Source organism: Danio rerio, chromosome 19 (assembly GCF_049306965.1).
Source record: "Danio rerio strain Tuebingen ecotype United States chromosome 19, GRCz12tu, whole genome shotgun sequence".
NCBI classification, from domain to species: Eukaryota; Metazoa; Chordata; class Actinopteri; order Cypriniformes; family Danionidae; genus Danio; species Danio rerio.
This window is the reverse complement of record NC_133194.1, coordinates 25353216-25373290: the sequence shown is the minus strand read 5'-3', so window position 1 is coordinate 25373290 and position 20075 is coordinate 25353216. Positions and strand designations below refer to the sequence as shown.

Below are 20075 nucleotides of genomic sequence, written 5' to 3'. Positions count from 1 at the left end.
TGCTAATGCGGGACCAGCCATGGACAATCATAAGCACATGCTCTTCTCGAAATAAGTTTAGAAACAAACTTCACTAAATGCTTATGATGTTTGAAAATTATGTTTGACCATTTTATTGAAGAATTTTAATGACTAATTTTGTTACATTAGAAAAAAACACAAAAAAACTAAATTATGATAGCCTCATATTAATATTATAATAACTATAAAAAGTATTACCACTTTATTATATTAACAAGCAAGTTGAGACCAAGTAATGTAACACTTATCTTAAAAAAAAGAAAGATACTTGAGTGCCATATTTATTTACTATTTTGGGATGTTAAAAAAACTACTTTTAAAGTTAAATTTCCCCTACACTGGACAAGGCATTGAACATCTATTTTACCCTGCATAATCACTGTTCTTCCCAGGCAAGAAGAACTTAATATTGTTCTAAACTGTGCTGTCATTTTAATGAATCTGTTAGTGGAACCCTTTAGTCCCAATCAGTGCAGTCTATAGTATATATATATATATATATATATATATATATATATATATATATATATATATATATATATATATATATATATATATATATATATATATATATTTTTTTTTTTTTTTTTTTTTTTTTGCACAGCAGTTGTGTCCTCAATATAGTTTTCAGCTAAAAAAGCACTAGTGGACAGATGATCTTATGAAGTATAATTGTAAATTAGACCTGGTTAAGGGGTAACCCTGGTTTGCGACTCTGATGTTGACACTGTACACAGCTGGAGGGAGTGTGGGTAACTGGCAGCTGATGCTGTCATTGGTCCACTGCAGCAGTTCACACTCAGCATCACCAATCAGAACAGAGCTGCCATTAGGTTCCTCCCCAAAATGCATGCCCAAGATAGTAAGAATCCTGTCTCCTTTATTCCAAAATAAAAGTTCAAATAATAGAATTAAGTTAGTACTGGGGATAATTTTAACATTGGTTTTCAGAGTAGATTTCAATGTTGTCAGGAAGATTTAGCATTTATATACAGTAAGCAAAAGGTATTCTTAGACTTGCACATACATACAACATTGCATTTTCATTGTCTAATGAGACTAAACTTTTGAGAACGTTAAATTATGCATTGTTGAATGCTGAATTAATTAAATTTGTGTATTAACTGAAATTAATCTGTCATCATATTCAACATTCTTATAATAAAAGGCAACATTTCTTAAGTAAAATAAACCATGTGTTTGTGTCATGATGACTGCCTGCAAGCATACAGCAGAAAAAAAATCACCAATCATCATACACTCCCAAAAAATACCTGTCACTATGACTGTGTCTTTTTAAAGGGTACATTTTTGTGCCTAAAGATTCCACATTTGTACCTTTAACATAAATATTAATACCTACAATTTACAAATCTGTACATTAAAGGTACAAAAGTGTACCCTAAATGCACCAATGTGCACTTGTACTGCCCCAGTCACATGGTTTGTAACTAAGAATGTGGGGCACCAAATATTAGAAGACACATAGATGTTGAAAAATTAGTTTGGAAAATCTGAAGCAACTTGTCTTACAGGTATGATCTCTAGGGTTTAGCCTTGGATAAGTTCCCTTCTTATCTGAAGGACAGAACTATCTCAGTCAGTTTGGGCAACTTTTGTTCTTTTGTCATACTATTAATGTGTGGAGTTCCGCAGGGCGTAATACTGGGTTCTGTTTTGTTTTCCCTTTACTTACTTTTGTTGGGAACGTTTTTTGAAAAGCTTGGCATAAATAATTTTTTACAGTCTATGATTTTTATGTACAGCACTTTGGTACCCATTGTGGTTGGTTGAAAGTGCTCTGAAAAAAAAAATGGAGTTGAGAGTTGGGGACAGTATGATCACAAAGTATTAAGATGATGACGATCACAGTAAGAAGCTCACAGCTTCTTTAACGCCTTAAAGTAAATAGTTCAATTCCTAATGAATACATCACCCTGAGTTAGGTCAAAGAATCTACCAAATGCATAAAATTGTAATATCTTACCAAAAACTGTTGTTGTTTGTGGGCTAACAGATGTGATTAAGGCTGTGAGAGTGTTGCTGTAGGTGAAGGAGTCATTGAATATTGCTGTCATCTCTCCTGCACCTATCGTTACAGTCTGATCACCTTCTGACCCCTGATTAAAATGTAATACACAAGATTACAGTATAAAAATTTCAAGGATGCAGTATTGTACAGGATAATGTTAACTGTTGTTCATGTTTTTAGCTGATGATGTTTATTTGGATGGGCTGTCTATGGTCTAAGGTTTACTACTAAGTGTGCAACAATAAAGAATCTTGTGTCACAAAACAGTCCGCTGCAAATACATGGAAAAAAGTAACAATATGAATTTGTAACATTAAAATGAAACATTATAGGAGACATTATCATCAGAACGCTAGTGTTCGTAATGTATGGGGGATTCAGGATGCACATTTATCAATTAAATATTGATTAAAATAAATAACTTATTAAACTGCTTAATTGGTTTTAATAATTTTAGAATTATTTAATCAGTAATTTTAAAAAAATAATTATTTTGGTGTTACCATTCTGTATGTAGTGAAAAAAGTCCATTCCATTGTTACTTTAGCATAAATAAATACTAATGTAATTTTATTAATTCTTAACTTTGAATACTTTATGTCTGTACAATTTATTTTATTATTACTTTTTATTTTGATTATTTTAGTAATTGTTTAAACTTATTTTACTGATGTTTTCAAGAAAACTAGCTAAAATAATGTGCCTTTTTTATTTTCCTAATTCCACATATCTTATTTCAAGCTTGTATTTTTGAGCTAACTTGTCATGATCACCAGTGAGATCTAACCACCAGATGTCGCTGGTAAACACTCACAACCACATGAACTACAAATCTGCTTATAAATGGACTACATAACCAGTCATGCTCCACACATACAACCGGTTCCAGATCCTGATTGATTGCATACACACAGCTGATGCTGCTCATCTACTGATTACACACACATATAAACAGCTCACTTTGAAACCCTCATTGCTGAGTCTTGTTATCTGCCACAGTGACATTACAATGCGTTTCCTTTGTCTGCCTTTGCTGTGTTTTGATCCTTGCCTTATTTGTTTAATTCTGTTTGTTGCCTGTCTCTGACCATCTGCCTGTTAATTTGACTTCGACTCTGGTTTGCCTTCATACGTCTGTTTGCACCTGTGTTTACCATTGCTTGCATGACCACTGAATAAACCTGCATGTGGATCCACATCTCTGTTGTTTGTGTCACTCCCCATCATAACATAACTATAATATCACTGGCCTATTTCTGAAAATAATTTAAAATGTAGCATTATGTACTTTTTAACTTAATTTTTAATTAGTTTTTTATTTATTTATTTTTTTAATTGTGCTTCTATTTTAGTTTTGTTTACATCATATATTGCATCATAATGGGTTAAATATACAGGCATTACTCTTTACTTACAGCAGGAACTATGCATCTCAGCTGGAAAAGTTCCACTTCAACAATGTTACATGGTTGAGAGCCAATGATGACATCAATATTGTTACTGAATCCATAGCCTGACACTGTCAGAACTGTTCCTCCTGTGCAGACATGTAAAACATGAATAAAGGAATAATCATAAAAGATTATGGGATAACACTGGCAAATAGTTTTTTTTTTAACGGAAGTAATGCGTGTGTCCAAATTATTTAGGATAATTTAAATTGAAAACAATAATAAAAAAATTAAAAAAACAAGCAAGGCAGTCATTGGGTGGAAGGATGGATAAATGGATCACATTCTAAATAATTAGACATATACTGTACCTGCCACACTTCCTGTTGTGGGATTTATAGAAGTCACTCCTAACAAGTGTGTGAAGTTAAAGCTGGTGTTATTCTGATATCTAGCGTTTCCCAGCACAGAGAAACTCAGAGAGACCGGCTGTACACCTGCACTAGCAGGACCCACCTGGCAGGTTATAGATGTATCTGAAACACAGAAATACTGATTAGATTTTATTCTGCGTTAACAACTGCATGGATTATCCTGCTTATTACAGATGCTTTCCACAAAATATAAAACATAGACATAAAACATTGTTCTTATAGGTGTAATAGCTTATAAATTCAATCCCGTCATTGACAAGATATTGTGTCAATTAAGAGACAGTGCTTTACTACCACTGATGAGTTTTAAGGGCAATCTGTGTTTTAAGCCTTAGCACATGTCCTGAATTGGGACTTGTGGGCCTCCTGCATGCAAAATACAAGACAATCAGAGAAAGTGAAAGGATCACTGCGTGCAATATGTAAATTAAAATATGTGTACACAGTATGTGAATAAGACACTGCATCAATTACTTTCATTGTGTGTGTGTGTGTGTGTGTGTGTGTGTGTGTGCAGGTTCTATAAACAGTTTATGAGACAGGTTTCATTATGGTTTATACATACAGTAAGAGTAGAGGGAACAATACAGACAGTGGATACAGTGAACTAATGTAGGTTTACTGTAATTTTTTTTTCTCATTTCCCATCCCCATATAGAAAGCTGATAAATAGATATGGCAACATATGCAAATTACAACTGGATTCCACACACTGTACATGAAATGTAATAGTCAATAATTTATCAAAATAGTGCAATATATATATATATATATATTTATATATATATATATATATATATATATATATATATATATATATATATATATATATTTATATATATATATATATATATATATATATATATATATATATATATATATATATATATATATATATATATCAATCAGAGGTCGCGTTAACTGAATATTTTCCTTCATTGATGGATTTTTTTTTCAGCAGTGACGGAAAAATCTAAAGGTGATCGTGATTTTGACAGATTATGCTGAGAGTGATCTAATTTGTAGCTAACTGTAATTTCCACTCCTGTCCAGCTGATGGCGATTGTCCTTTTTTTTGTCCACTCTTAGTCACCGCTCATAGATATATACACTAGACATCGCATAGGGACCCTGAGCATGCGTCAATAGCACCGCCACATTGGTACAGTGCTCCCAGGACAAATGTCATTCAACCGCACTAGTCAAGTCAAGACAGTCTATTTTGGTATCTGTGTTTCCATCAGTCTGGTGTTGTGGATTTGGTTCATCACATGTGGTGTTTTCAGTACTCAAAAATCTTAGAAAGAACCTTCTGTCAATGAGAATGCAGGCCTGACATTGATCTGCTGTAATTGGGCATTCTTACATACAGTAATGTCAAATATGAAAAAATAGTCTCTAAAAGTGATACATGTAATAAAGAAACCATAAATATCAATAAGGATGAATAAAGATGAAATCTATAAATAATGTACTTCAGCTGGGTCATCTTCAGTGGTAACTGATGTCTTTTGATCTATCCTGAAACTTTCATCATCTAAACATGTAACATTGCACATCAGTTTCTACACATCAAGAGTAATGCAACTGTTATTTATCATTGTGAGTGCTTGTATCAGTTAATAATAGCATCATGTAAAAGTAAATGAATGCATGGTTATTTCAAATGAACTGTAATGAGTTGCATTTTGAAATGGGATCAATTTGATGTTTAATTGTATTCTATTGAAAAGGTGATCTTAGTTCAATGAACAAAGTATCTTTGACTTGTGTGTTTTGTATCCAAGCATTTGAAAAAAAAAAAGAGTTTAGAGTTTAGCAAAAAATGTGCAACTTTGGCAATAGTTGTGAATTTTGTATCTAGAGTTTTGAAAATTGACACGAGAGTTTTGAAATTTGTGGCAAAATGATTGTAAAAAACTGTAACATAACATAACATCATGCTGTTTCCCTTTCAGGGAACAGGGTGACCTTGAGATGTTTTTGTTTTATTGTTTAGTTAAATATTATTACCTCAGGATCAATAAATAGTAGTTGAAAAGTTTGTCAGGTTTTTAAAATGTCTGACCAAGTGTTTTACAGAAGAAAGTCATACAGATATAAAAAAAACAAGTGGGAAACACTCTTTATAATCTTTGACAAATGATGACCAATATTGACATGACTTGCCTTCTGAATGCAGCTTGTCATCTGTGAAAATAATATTTTAAGACATGTCTGTGTTTTAGCTTACTGGTGACCTGAAGAATAGAGCATTCCACATCTCCAGTCTTTACAGTGACATTTCCACCATCAAAGCCAGATCCAGTTATTGTAAGTACTGTTCCCAGACTGCTGGATCCTAAAAGTCAAGATCATAAAAAATAAACCAACAAAACAATCATCAATGGTGGTAACAGCTTTTATGTTCGTTTGGGTGATTTACTCCACCTTCTGTAGGGGAAATCCCAGTCACTGTTGGGGTCTTTAAATCATTCCAGGTAAAACCACAATCCCCTGAACACCATGATGGGATACCGTTAATGAAAACTTGCACCTGAAAAAAAAACAATAATAAAAAATGAGCTCATGAATATACTGCATCAATAAAAAGGTAGAAAACGGAAACTAAAACCAGGAATGAAACTAATGGTCAAAAAACATTTTTGTTTACAGAAATAGAATGTAATAAAATTACTGTGAAAGTAGAAAATGAAACCAAATAAAACTAATGACAAAAGTAACTAAAATAATAATAATAATTATAATGATAATGATAATAATAAGATATATCGCGACGCAGTGGCACAGTAATAGTGCTGTCGCCTCACAGCAAGAAGGTCGCTGGGTCACAGGTTCGAGCCTCAGCTGGGTTAGTTGGCGTTTCTGTGTGAAGTTTGCATGTTTTCCCTGCGTTCGCATGGGTTTCCTCTGAGTGCTCCAGTTTCCCCCACAGTCCAAAGACATGCGGTACAGGAACAGGCTAAATTGTCTGAAGTGTGTGAGTGTGAATGAGTGTTTGTGGATGAGTTGCGGCTGGAGGGCATCCGCTGCGTAAAAACCTGCTGGATAAGTTGGCAGTTCATTCCGCTGTGGCGACCCCAGATTTATAAAGGGACTAAGCCGACAAGAAAATGAATGAATGAATATACATACATATACACACACACACACACACACACAGTTGAAGTCAGAATTATTATCCCCCTGAATTATTAGACTCGCTGTTTATTTTTTCCCCAATTTCTGTTTAGAGGAGAGCAGATTTTTTTAACACATTTCTAAACATAAAAGTTTTAATAACTCATTTCTAATTTCTAACAGATTTATTTTATCTTTGCCATGATGACAGTAAAAAATATTTTACTAGATATTTTTCAAGACACTTCTATACAGCTTAAAGTGACATTTAAAGGCTTGACTTGGTTAATTGGGTTAACTAGGCAGGTTAGGGTAATTAGGCAAGTTATTGTATAATGATGGCTTATGTAGACAGTCGGAAAAAAAAATAGCTTAAAGGGGCTAATTTAAAAAAAAATGTATAACTGCTTTTGTTCTAGCCAAAATAAAACAAATAAGACTTTTTCCAGAAGAAAAAAATATTATCAGAAATGCTATAACATTTCCTTGCTCTGTTAAAAATCAAAGGGGGGCTAATAATTCTGACTTTAACTGTATATATATAAAATCAGACCTGTGGCTGTGGAGAAGTACCTGTAGATAATCACACCAGCCCAGAGCATTAATATTACAGACTATTATTATAGATTTCCTAAATAAACATGATAAAACATATGATCTATCTTTTTATGAGAATTATAGAGGAACTTTTATTGTGTAATCACTATGTAATCTGCCTAAGTAAGAAGATGCAAACAGAGCATATGCAATACATGTAGACAAATGTATGTATTGACCAAGACAAAAACAACCTTCACTAAAATAGCATACATAAAGAGAATCATTTAGAAAGTATGGAAACAACATGATCATATGCAAACACATGATTGTAAGCACATGCTATATGACCTTTAAGATAGGTAAAAACAGAAAAACAAACAGCCATCAATTAAGAAGCTAGGATCCTATTGGAGCCGGGAATAGGGTGATGTTACATCATATCTCATGATATCTATGGATAAGAAACTGTATATAAACTGTGGGTTTTTGGACATTGAGAGGGAGAGCTCGATTGAGAATCTCTGCTGTAACAATAAACTGCTTCAACTTGAGAACTTCGAAGACCTTAGCTTCTTTTTTGAAACTTAGAAGATGTTTGTCGAGTTCCAGTGCAACTTTCCACTACATCCTTTCCTCATTTGCCTAAAAAATAAACTAGGCATGCAAACTAGACATCCAAAATACTTTAATATAAAGAAATTTCTCCTAACTCTTCATAATATTTACTTTAATTCATTGCATTGTCTTGTTTATGTTTATATTATTACTAAGAGGTTTGCTTAGTTCAAGTAAATTAAACTAAACTTTGCTCTGGTCAATGCTGGACGTGCTTTGTTGTCTCTGCTAAATTAGAATGACAAAATTTTTAAATATTAAAATAAAAAAAAATAAAAAATTCAAATTCATTCATTCATTCATTTATTCATTTTCTTTTCAGCTTAATCCCTTTTTTAATCTGGGGTCGCCACAGCGGAATGAACCGCCAACTTATTCAGCATATGTTTTACACAACAGATGCCCTTCCAGTTGCAACCAATCATTGGGAAACCCATACACACTCATTCACTACAGACAACTTTGACACACCCAATTCACCTGTACAACAATTATTGGACTTGTGGGAGAAACCAGAGCACCTGGAGGAAACCCACGCGAACACAGAGAGAACATGCAAATTTCAAACAGAACTGACCAAGCCGAGGCTCAAACCAGCGACCTTCTTGCTGTGAGGCGAACACGCTACCCACTGCGCCACCGCATCGCCCATAATTAAATTAGATCTTTATATTATTTTTTTTATGTAATTTTATTCGAAAGCCGGCTGTGATTCCAGCATTACTTTAATACTGTACTGACTCTTTACTTAATTTACAATTTTTTCGTAAAAAAAAATCTAAAGTTAAATAAAATCTTCTTTAACAAATAAATGTTGTGAGACTTTTATACCCTAAGCACTATTATGTGGAGAAGCCTTTAAAAAACAAGTTGCATGTACAGTATAGTATGGTCAATGCATGGCACAAGGATGCTGTATTAAAAGCAAAGGGTAAGAAATGTACAGTACCTGTGGTTTATTTGAAGGCACACGCAAAAAGTCTCCCATGATTTTCTGTTTGAAGAGGCCTCCTTTTTCAACCTCCTGTGATGTCACCGATGGGTTCACACCAATCACATTGGAAGCATTGATCTGGTTAACAATGTTAAAATGTGTTATTCATGCAGATGGAATGCACATTTAAAAAAGTCAATAAAGACAATTTCCATGAGTCATTTAAGACACCAACAACCCAAGATTTGAAATCTCATATGCTTACAAAGGCTTCACTTTTCTGATCTAAATACGCTATAGTAATATTGTAATAAAATATTACAACTACTACTATCATCAGTGACTTATGTATGGGTGCATCTCAGGTAAAGTGGGTTGCTAATGTTTTTTTTAATGCTGACATAGTAATTCATTTTAAGTATTTCATTTAAAATTTTGTGAATATTTGTTTAAAATTTTCATTGCACTGCTTATGAGTGGTTCCTCCTACATTTAGGGAACCAAAATGTACTTTTTCTTGCCTTTATTAGAGACTGGTTTCCAGGAATTGTAAGCCACTGAATGTTCCAGGTGTATCCTCTACAGTTTCCAGATCTCTGCACCTGCAGCTGACCGAGCTCTGGGATCCCCTGTAGAGCATACTGCAGATCTGCAGCGCTGATGTCTATTGTCAGACCTGGACAAAAGACACCAAACACGAAAAATCTGTTAAACCAATTTTGAAAGGGTTGAGATGCATTACATGGTTAGTTCGAAACCTAACTATTTAAGATGATATCCTTGAGCTCTCTCATCCTCCACAGACTCGCAGACAATTGTCACGAGGTGTTCAAAGTCCAGAAAAGGAACCTAAACCATTGTCAAAATATTTTATGTGACTTCGGTGGTTAAACTGCAATCATACGAAGCTCCAAGAACACTTTTGTGCACCAAAAAATACAGTAAACGTGCCTTTGTTTGCATATATTTTCTCTTCCTCATCAGGTTGTAAATGTGTGCTGACTACCATTAGAGCAGCACAACACTCAAGTTTTGTATTGTCTTAGTAAATGCACATCGTCATCTGATGGCAATGAGACCAAGGCAACAAAGTCATTTTGATAGAATGGAATGTTTTAACATTGTTTTCAGTCCCATTTCTTTTAAAATATTTTAATTTTTAATTTGGTGATAAGTGAAGGTATCAGGGGGATGAAAGTCATAAGGGTGAGTAATTAATAACAGAATTTTTATTTTTGAGTGAAACAAATATTTAATTTCAGAACTGATACATGATTAAATGTTTCAAGTGAATGTTGTGCAGCAATAATAAATCTCATAAACAAACTTGCATGGTTATCTAGCAACAAAGGAAAGCAACAGACAAAAAACGACCAGTACGCTAACCTTCAACACGTCGCCCAAAGACCTCAACGTCAAAGGTCCCTGTAAGAGGAGGACTGGCTTTTTGAGGGCGCATAACAGTGACTGTGGCGTTCCCTTGGCTTTGAATCAGTAGGTCAACTGTGCTGTTTGGCATCTTCTGTTGAACACAAATTAGGACCAAAGAGAGAGTATATGGAAGGCTAAGTCTTTTTTCATTCTTATTCTACACAACAAAAATTACGAAGTGTAAAAACATTAAGCTAAATAATAAAGAAAGAAAACAAATTATAGAAAAATCCCATGTGGTATATGTTGCATATACAAACGTGTATTGAGGGTATACCACAAGGTTTTACAAAACAGGTTGGTTTTATTTTCAAAAGTAATAATAAAAAATTTATGTAAGTTTTTTCTTCAAAAAAAAAAAAAAAAAAAAGCGGATTAAGTAAAATAATTTTGTTTTCAGATTGAAATAAGATTATTTTGCTTTTTATATTATGTAACCTATTGGCTAATTAATATGCAAAACAATAAGTCTTTGTGTTAGAAATATGGACTACAAACAAGACAAAACTTTAAGTAAATATTTTTTTTTGCAGTGTAATATTCTGGTTTACTCAAACTCAAAAATCATTCAAGATGGACCTATATTTCAAAAAAGAAATGCAACCCCTAAAAATACCAGATGAGTATTCATATGCATTCTTCGCTAAGTTGAATATTCTGTATCTGCTAATACGTTTTTTTACATGAACCCACAGTGTACAAAAACAAAAAAAATAAATAAAATAAATAAACATTTAACTACACTTTAACAAATTGCTATAAAATTTACAAGCGCACTATAAATTAACAGTTACAATTGTGCTGTATTTCTAGTTTATAGTGTGCTGTTCTGTAAAACTACAGTTGCAATTGCAATTGTTAATTTACAGTGCACTTGTAAATTTTAAAGTATTAATGGCAACCAAAATTGCCAGTAATATTGTAAATTGTACAGCAATTTTCTAATGTAGTTAAAGATCTTTTGTACATTGTGGGGGTCATAAAAAAAAAAAAAAAAAAAAAAAAAACTTTTAGCATAAACAGTATATTTAACAGTGGAGAAAGCATAGTGTAGAGAACTGTAGCTTTATTACTGTATTTTTTAAAAACATATTATTATGCGTTTTCATGTTTATTTTATGTAAGTTTCATGGGTTTTTAGCGCCTATACTCTCAAAATTGTTTAGCATCAATCCACAGATGCTTTACAAATATCTGCTCAGAAATAGCAACAAAAAAGTCTGCATATTCTGTCTGGCCCTGCCTACCATACTTCTCATTAGAGAACTCAGGAACTTCAGTCTTTCAAAACAGAATGAGTTTGATTTAAAGTTTAACTCACCTGCAAAAAGCCTATTTCTAAGAGTGGGACATCAAAGCCACAGTTGTAAGGTGTCGCTGTGATCTCATAGCTGATTTGAGAAGCATTTGTTTGTTTGCTCACAGCAATGTTTGAAAGGAAAAGCCCTGAACTGGCAAGAGCAGGTGGTCTTCTTCTGTGGACTATAACTGAGCATGTGGAGAGAGAAAACCCAACACATTTAAATAAAAAGGACAAAATACATATTATGTATTTATTTATTTATTCAAAAACAAAATTGAAGCTTTGCAGATATATATTCAGATTAGCATATACATTATGCATCATGTTAAAGGGTCACTGATGAAAAATAAAAATAAAAACATCTTATTCACCATAAGGATCCAAAGCTGAACGTCCAATGTGAACAGCGTCAATGAAATAATCAGCCGCTCCATACACACTGAGCTGTAGAAGTTTGTACTTGGAGCCTTCAAACTTGGCCTGTATGTACTCCAAGAGATCCACACACTGGTAGTTCCACCTGGCAGTGACACAGTGGATATTACTTCATTAGTGTAGTAGTTGATAAGAGTACATGTAGACGACTAATAATCACACATCCTAGACTAGTTTATTACAGTAGTTTAAGCTTACTTTTCAGTTGAGTCAAACGACACAGAAACACGTATGTTTTCCTCCCGGTTAGTATCTGCTGTTTCATAACTGAACAATATTCCCAGTTCATTTCTCAGCTGCCCTTTGTAGGCCAAGCAGAGCTAGAATTTAAATAAGTATAGTATTTAGTATACTTCTGTCTTTAAATATATAAATTTTAGTTATGATGAGAGGTGGTGCTTACAGTGGCATATGTTTGTAGCAGAATTGGGCTATAGATCGCTCCAGATGCTGTAGTGTCATGGAAACTGAAAATAATCTCAGGGTTTTTCAGAGACCAGCGTCCACAGAAAGCCTCTGAATCACTAACCTGGACCCCTCTGCGGCTTAGATCACCTGAAAACTGTTTTAAAAAATGAGAAAACTTAATCTTTAAGTGTTTTCCACTTAGGGGTGTAACGATATTTAAACCAAAAAAAAAAAAAAAATGCAATATGTCCCCTAGGGTACGAACCCTGATATTCTTATTTGGGTACTTTCATAAACAATTTCCTAAAGGGACAGCAGCTATTTATGCCACTATTAATCAAATAGCACATACACATGCACAAAAGATTTGGATAGATATATCCCCCTAATCCTCCTCGGCAAACTGATTCAAGCGGAACCCTACTACGTGCCTAGGCCTATGAACCATATCGAACAGTGGCATTGGTGTATCGTTACACCCAAATTTCCAGTTTATGGCAGCAATGTTCTTCTGAATCAAACTACAGCTCTTTCTAACATTCATTAATTTATTTTCCTTTGGCTTAGTCATTTTATTCATCAGGGGTCGCCACAGCACAATGAACCACCAACTTATCCAGTTTACGTTTTACACAGCATATACCCTTCCAGCTGCAACCCAGTACTGAAACACATCCATAAACACTCATTGACACACATACATGATGGTCAATTTAGTTTATTCAATTCATCTATAGCGCATGTTGGCAACTGACCCAGCCAGGACTCGAACCAGTGACCTTCTTGCTGTAAGGCAACAGTGGTGACCACAGAGCCAGTTCATAGGCCATTTCCTACATTATCATCACAAATAGTATTAAAAAGACGCTAATTTATCAGTTACCATTTTATTAAGGGCGACGCGGTGGCGCAGTAGGTAGTGCTGTCGCCTCACAGCAAGAAGGTCGCTGGTTCGAGCCTCGGCTGGCTCAGTTAGCATTTCTGTGTGGAGTTTGCATGTTCTCCCCGCGTTCGCTTAAGTTTCTTCAGGGTGCTCGGGTTTCCCCCACAGTCCAAAGACATGCAACACAGGTGAATTGAGTAAGCTAAATTGTCCGTAGTGTTTGCTTGTGAATGAGTGTGAGTGAATGTTTCCCAGTGATGGGTTGCGACTGGAAGGCATCCGCTGTGTAAAAACGTGCTGGATAAGTTGGTGGTTTATTTCGCTGTGGTGACCCCAGGTTAATAAAGGGACTGAGCCAAAAAGAAAATGAATGAATGAATGAATTTTATTAAGCCCAGTTACAAACAAACATACCCCCAACTCAAAAGACCTTTTGACTTGTGGTGATATATAAGTTGACTTAAACATAACACAACTAGTTATGTAAAAGTTCATTTGTAAAATATATGATCATTGGCATTTGCAAGTTTACGTACCCCTGTGCTGGCCGTCTCATAATCTCTGAAAAATTTCACGTTGCTGTTCTCAGATGATGGAATCTCTGCTGGACATTTAGCGGTGATCATCAAATCTAGTGCCGAATACACCTTTTAAAATAAAATAAATAAATAAAAAAAGCAGATATGTAACCTACTGTATCATGTAAAAAAGAAACTTTAGGGGGGAAAACATTCAATAATGCTCAACAATAACATAAAGACTATTAAACCAACCTCAGCTTCAGAAGCATTGAAAGGCAATGGGAGGGATGAAACTCCTGCCCACAGCAGTGTGAAAGTCTCCATGCTGGCCCTCCCTTTCACCGCTTCAGTTACTGTGATGTTCAGATCTGTGTCTATGATCTGGTAGTCAAGATCCTCAAAGTCACCTAAAATAATTTAAAAAATGTCAAAACACAAACTCCAAAATACTCGTAAAAATAGTACTGCACAAGCAATATCAACTTTAAAAAATGTAAACTGTACCAAAAAATCTAAGCACAAACATAATGGACAGATAAACACACACACACACACACACATTTCAAAGCATTATAAATTGTTGTATTGAGAACAATATTTTGTTGTAAAAGTGCATAATAAAAATATTGCAATAGCTATAAATTTTTATATTTCACCATAAATTATATCTCTTATTTTACTTAAAAAAATAAAAATAGTTCATTCAATTTTCTTGATAAAATTTTTTATTTTTTATTATTGTTATTATTATTATTATTATTATTATTAGTAGTAGTAGTAGTAGTAGTAGTAGTAGTAGTAGTAGTAGTAGTAGTACATATTGGGCCAGATTTACTAACATCTTGCTTCAGCGATTATCCAAGTAGGATAGATCAACATGACTGATATTCAGTCAATTAAATTTGAGGGATATGTTTACAGTTTCTGTTAAGTTCAGGCTTACAGTTAGAGCTATGTTCTTCTACATCATAGATTACATTTGCAAACATGGGTCCTTTCAGTCAGTGGTCCTTTTATTCGCATCCTACTTGGCAAAAATCACATCCACCTTGCATCAAAACTCTGATTAAGTATTAAAAATAATCAAAAATAAATTATTTAAAACACACAGTGTAGTGTAGTGGTAGTCAATTTACGGATTTTATATTTATGGCTAAAACAGAAGGACAGAAGCTTCTTCACTTCTGTAAATTTATTTGAAAAGCCAGAAGATGAGGTTAAATGAACATATTGATTCCCCAGCCGCGTTATTTATCACAAAGTAAATTGCATGATCATAAACTGCTGTGACTGTGTTCAATTTGCACATTTTTGGTTAATCAGCCATAGAACTTTTCACTCCCATCAACATTTTTTTTAGTATTGTAGGTCTTGAACTAGATTGACCTGTTTACCAAATTTGGCCTGTAGTTGCTGTTTACACCAGTGCATTTTCATTTTAGAAGGTCACAAAACAATTAAACACATTTTTTGAGATGTTGACAGTCATATATGTGTTGGTTGTTTTTGCCTTATTTCAAGCAAATTCGTTCTTCCGGTTTGAAAAGAAAGTTTGAAGCTATGTCACAGCAATTAGATTCTTGTGTGTATCCCAGCGTGTAGACTGGATGTCTTTGAGCTTTCAGCATTAATTCATGAGAAAGACTTCTAAGTCTTTCCACTCTATTGTGTATGAGGTGCAACTTCATTAATGTGCATGATAGCTTCGAAGACTGTTTTTACCTGTTACAGTGTTCAGATGGCAGAGGGACGCCACATTGTGTTGCCAACCATAATTAAAAAAAGTGGAAGAAGAATTGTTTCGAGATATAGGTCGTTAGTGTGGGTGAGGCAATGGCGCAGTAGGTAGTGCTAACGCTTCACAGCAAGAAGGTCGCTGGTTCGAATCAGTTGGTGTTTCTGTGTGGAGTTTGCATGTTCTCCCAGCCTTCGTGTGGGTTTCCTCCGGGGGCTCCAGTTTCCCCCACAGTCCAAAGACATGTGGTACAGGTGAATTGGGTAGGCTAAATTGTCCGTAGTGTATGAGTGTGTGAATGTGTGTGTGGATGTTTCCCAGAGGGTTGCGGCTGGAAGGGCATCTGCTGCGTAAAAACTTGCTGGATAAGTTGGTGGTTCATTCCGCTGTGGTAACCCCGGATTAATAAAGAGACTAAGCCGACAAGAAAATTAATGAATGAAAAGGTCGTTAGTGTTGCGTCTATAAATGTGCTGCAAACAAAGGCTTTGTTTTTAATGTCTTACGTGTGGATTACAGTGGTCTGCTAACATGCGAGAAAAATATGTTTGTGAAGAATATTTTTTACCCGGGAACTGTTTGCATCTGGAAATGGTGGAATCTGGATTTGGCGCTCATTTAAAAAAAAAAAAAGACACAGTTCCAGTTGGTGTGATTTGTTCTGTCTCTACAGATTTAGTAAGCGTGTGATCAGTGTTTGTTTTTTTTAATGTTTATTCAGAGGCAAAGTTAGTATCGTCAGCAGTACTCTTTCAGTTTTTAAAGACATATCTTAGTCAATATGATTTAGGTACGATGTTTACAGTACATTAATATCACAACAATATTATGGGCTAAAAGATAAACGTGAATGCTGCTCTCTGAATGTTAACATGTAAACACCTTAATCAAACAAATTACCATCATGTAGAATTTTCGCCGCATTTTGTGAAAGGATAGTTTATAAACACACAGCTTTCTGACACTGACTCCCAAGTGCAATGCTGAGGTTACCAAGAAATGCTGAGTTTTTTTTTTCTCTCATTCGCCTAGGAATTTGAAACATTCCTTTAAAACTAAATTCTTCCAGCAGTTCCTTGAATCCAATATTTCATTTTTCAATGGGGGGCATGCATGAAATGTTCTTGAATGAAAGTGAAAATGCTGAACTGCAGTCGACAAATTAATAATTTGGTAAATAATCAGATTACTGTCCATTTAAACACAGTCACAGTCTTTCTCCCCTTTATAAAAGGTATAGTTTTGTTAGGCATACAACATCTTTGACACACAAAATTTTTTTTTTATATAAAAAAAAATTTAATATTTTGAAAATTCTGAGAACACTAGTATTTTATTTCATTATAGATGGACTAAAATGCAAATTTGAAAAAGGAGCCAAACTATCCATGATCTCTCTGTCTGAGTGGTCTTCCAGAATATTCTCTGATTCGTCACGCCTCTCTGGTATGATCAATGATAATGCAACTGCTAAAAGTCAAATATGAATGCTGACCAAGTATGTCAATGACCAGTGAACGTGAATGGTCGTAACATGCTTTTTATGCTGCATAGTGTGGATGGAGATTATTTTCCTGAAATGCATATGGACAGGAAGTGTTTTGATTTTAAAAAGCCATTTAAAATGAAAACACATTTGTATCATAAACACAGCCTTAGTATTGGCACTTACTCAAGACAATGAAATATAAAAGCACATATGTTGTATTGTCAGAAAATTTAGGAATTATTATTATTTTTTTTAAGTTCACCTCTTTTAGAGTTGAACGTCACATTGTACACCGACTCAGTGTCCAGTTCCTGCTTTGTTACGGTAACGTTGTCTGGTTTAATCGTCCACAAGTCATTCAGAGCGTTCTGCAAATCCATCGCTGACGCACTAACCAGGATTGGCCCTGGAGCAAACAAAGCAATTGCATTAAACATGGAGCTGAAGGGTGAACGCAAAAAAAAAAAAAATATATGAGAATACATTTGGGGTTTGCCTTCTTCAAACACATATTCATTTGAGAACTACCTGTTGTAAGATTTCCATATGCCAGTTGGTAGTATGTGAGTTCACAGGTGTTCAGAGAAAAACATGCACTGCTGATTCTCAAAATCTGAACCTCTCTGATAGCGCTTGTTGGCTTCCATCCTTTAAAATGAACCACCTAACAAAACAATAATGTATATATACTGTACATGTATGGGAGCTCATCCATGAGACCTACTGAACTTATATAAATACAAAGCAGAAAATAAACTTGTGAGGCTACCCTCTATATTAGATGATGTTTTACTAACCTGTTTTTCAGGCAGCACATCGTAGTATGCATTAATCTGCTGTTTCTCATTAACAGCTTCGACTGCCTGCTGGGCCGTGAAAGGGCTGATCTCTTTGAAAAAGCCCACATCTACTGATGCTGATCCTGAATATCCGTGCACTAAAACCTCAATATAGTACCTGTAGCACGTGAAGAGAATTTTCAGTTGAAATAAGGTTTAAAATACCTTATTTTACAGAACATACAATAATCATCTAAAAATGTGACAGTACAACTTATATAATATTAATAACATCAAGTAAAAAGTGCAAAACACATTCCCATTTTGACTGATGCCAATTGAGAGGCATGTCATTAGTTGTATTAATGTATTTAGACTTGTAAAATGTGTATGTGTTTAAATTGTACACATCATTTTATTTAGGGCAAATGGAATGCGTTTTTACAGTATACATATTTTCTTCTAAAATAATCTTGCTCTACGCACGGGGTAATTTCTTTTTGTATGAGCCAGCTTAGGCACTTCTGATGTGTCAAGCCATTATAAAAATCTTTTAAGATCTAATTGGTATAAAATCAGTGATCTTCACTGCCTGGTTGAGAAACAATATGAAGTGGGTCTCAAACCGGACAAGAAGCCCTGCATTAAATCCAGTTGTTCTGCACCATGACTTTAAAATCATTTGGAAATGGAAATTAATTTTAACACAGTATTTTTAATGGAGTTTCAGTGCTCACCTGCCGCTCATGATGATGCTTGCGTTTAAATTGTCTTTCATCTTATTTTATGGCAACAAAGAATGCTTAAATCTTTTAATCTATTTAACAGACTGTCAATGTTTTATTTAAATTACATGATCAATGTTGTAAATTGGCAACAGAGTGGCTCAGTGGTTAGCACTGTCACCTCAGAGCAAGAAGGTCGCTGATCCAAGTGTCGGCTGGGTCAGTTGGCATTTCTGTGTGGAGTTAGCATGTTCTAACTGTGTTGGCATGGGTTTCCTCCGGGTGCTCCGGTTTCTCCCACAGTCCAAACACATGCGCTATACTGTATGTGAATTGAATAAACTAAATTGGCAGTAGTGTATGTATGTAAATGAGTGCGTATGGATGGAACCCAGTGCTGGGTTGCTGCTGTTAGGCCATCTTCTGTGTAAAACATATGCTGACAGTTTAATCCGCTGTGGGACCCTTGATGAATAAAGGGACTGAGCTAAAGAAAAGTTAATTAATGAATGAATGTTGTAAATGGAAAATAGGCACATCAACATTTCACCGGAAGTTTATTAGTGACTGAAAAACACTTGCCATGCATATTGCCCATTATGAAATGTAATTTAAATGGCCATTTACACCCAGGTTCAATTGTACCAGGTTCAAGTATCATCTTAACTAGACTGTTCAATTGAACAAGTGTGAAAGCACTCTTATTTACCAATTATGTTGCTTCTCTCCACAATATAATTTTGACTTTGGTTTCAGGAAAATGATGTGGAAAACAATTATAACGGCAAAAAAAAAAAAATAAATTAAAAATCGAGAGCGGATGAGTTTTAAATAACGGTGTTTGAAGACCTTCACTTACGGTTTCAACTTCTCCAGGCGCATGACCTCTGACTTCTGGCTACTTAAGCCATAGAAACTTGTATAGTAGTAGTAATAAGGCTGAGATGCAATCATGACCTGAAAGAAATGAGTGACCAGGTTTAAAAAATGCATTTTGTTACATTATATTTCATAGAAAAAAAAAATATGGCAGTCCAATGTCTAATTGTGAAGAATGGTTACCTTTTCAAAGTCCAAAATTAATAAAGATTCATAAATGCATGCAAAACAATAATGAAATGTGGCTCTTGAGGATACATTGAGGTCTTATAAAGTAAAAATGCAAAACTTGTCGCACAGGCAATCACTTAAAGGTGCCTTGTCATAAATAAGTACATAAATGAAGTCGTGGCCAAATCAGTCAGGGCAGCAGGATTTTTCCTTACTAAGAGTTGGGCTG

At 34.6% G+C, this 20075-nt stretch overlaps 1 protein-coding gene across 3 annotated transcripts in view; it reads right to left on the bottom strand.

The window, feature by feature from the left end:
* The window catches only part of pkhd1l1.2 (PKHD1 like 1, tandem duplicate 2), a 67750-nt gene that overhangs the window by 32938 nt on the left and 14737 nt on the right, over positions 1–20075 (bottom strand). Inside the window, exons 15-33 of one of the 3 annotated variants that reach the window (XM_073931003.1) lie at positions 19656–19753; positions 18090–18249; positions 17821–17956; positions 17555–17698; positions 14321–14475; positions 14084–14194; positions 12660–12818; positions 12455–12576; positions 12193–12341; positions 11840–12006; positions 10474–10609; positions 9609–9763; positions 9103–9225; positions 6309–6414; positions 6112–6219; positions 3816–3980; positions 3469–3590; positions 2009–2141; positions 707–899 (exon numbers count right to left, since the gene is read on the bottom strand). In XM_073931003.1, coding sequence (XP_073787104.1) covers positions 707–899; positions 2009–2141; positions 3469–3590; positions 3816–3980; positions 6112–6219; positions 6309–6414; positions 9103–9225; positions 9609–9763; positions 10474–10609; positions 11840–12006; positions 12193–12341; positions 12455–12576; positions 12660–12818; positions 14084–14194; positions 14321–14475; positions 17555–17698; positions 17821–17956; positions 18090–18249; positions 19656–19753 — 2642 coding nt within the window. 3 annotated transcript variants of the gene reach the window in all.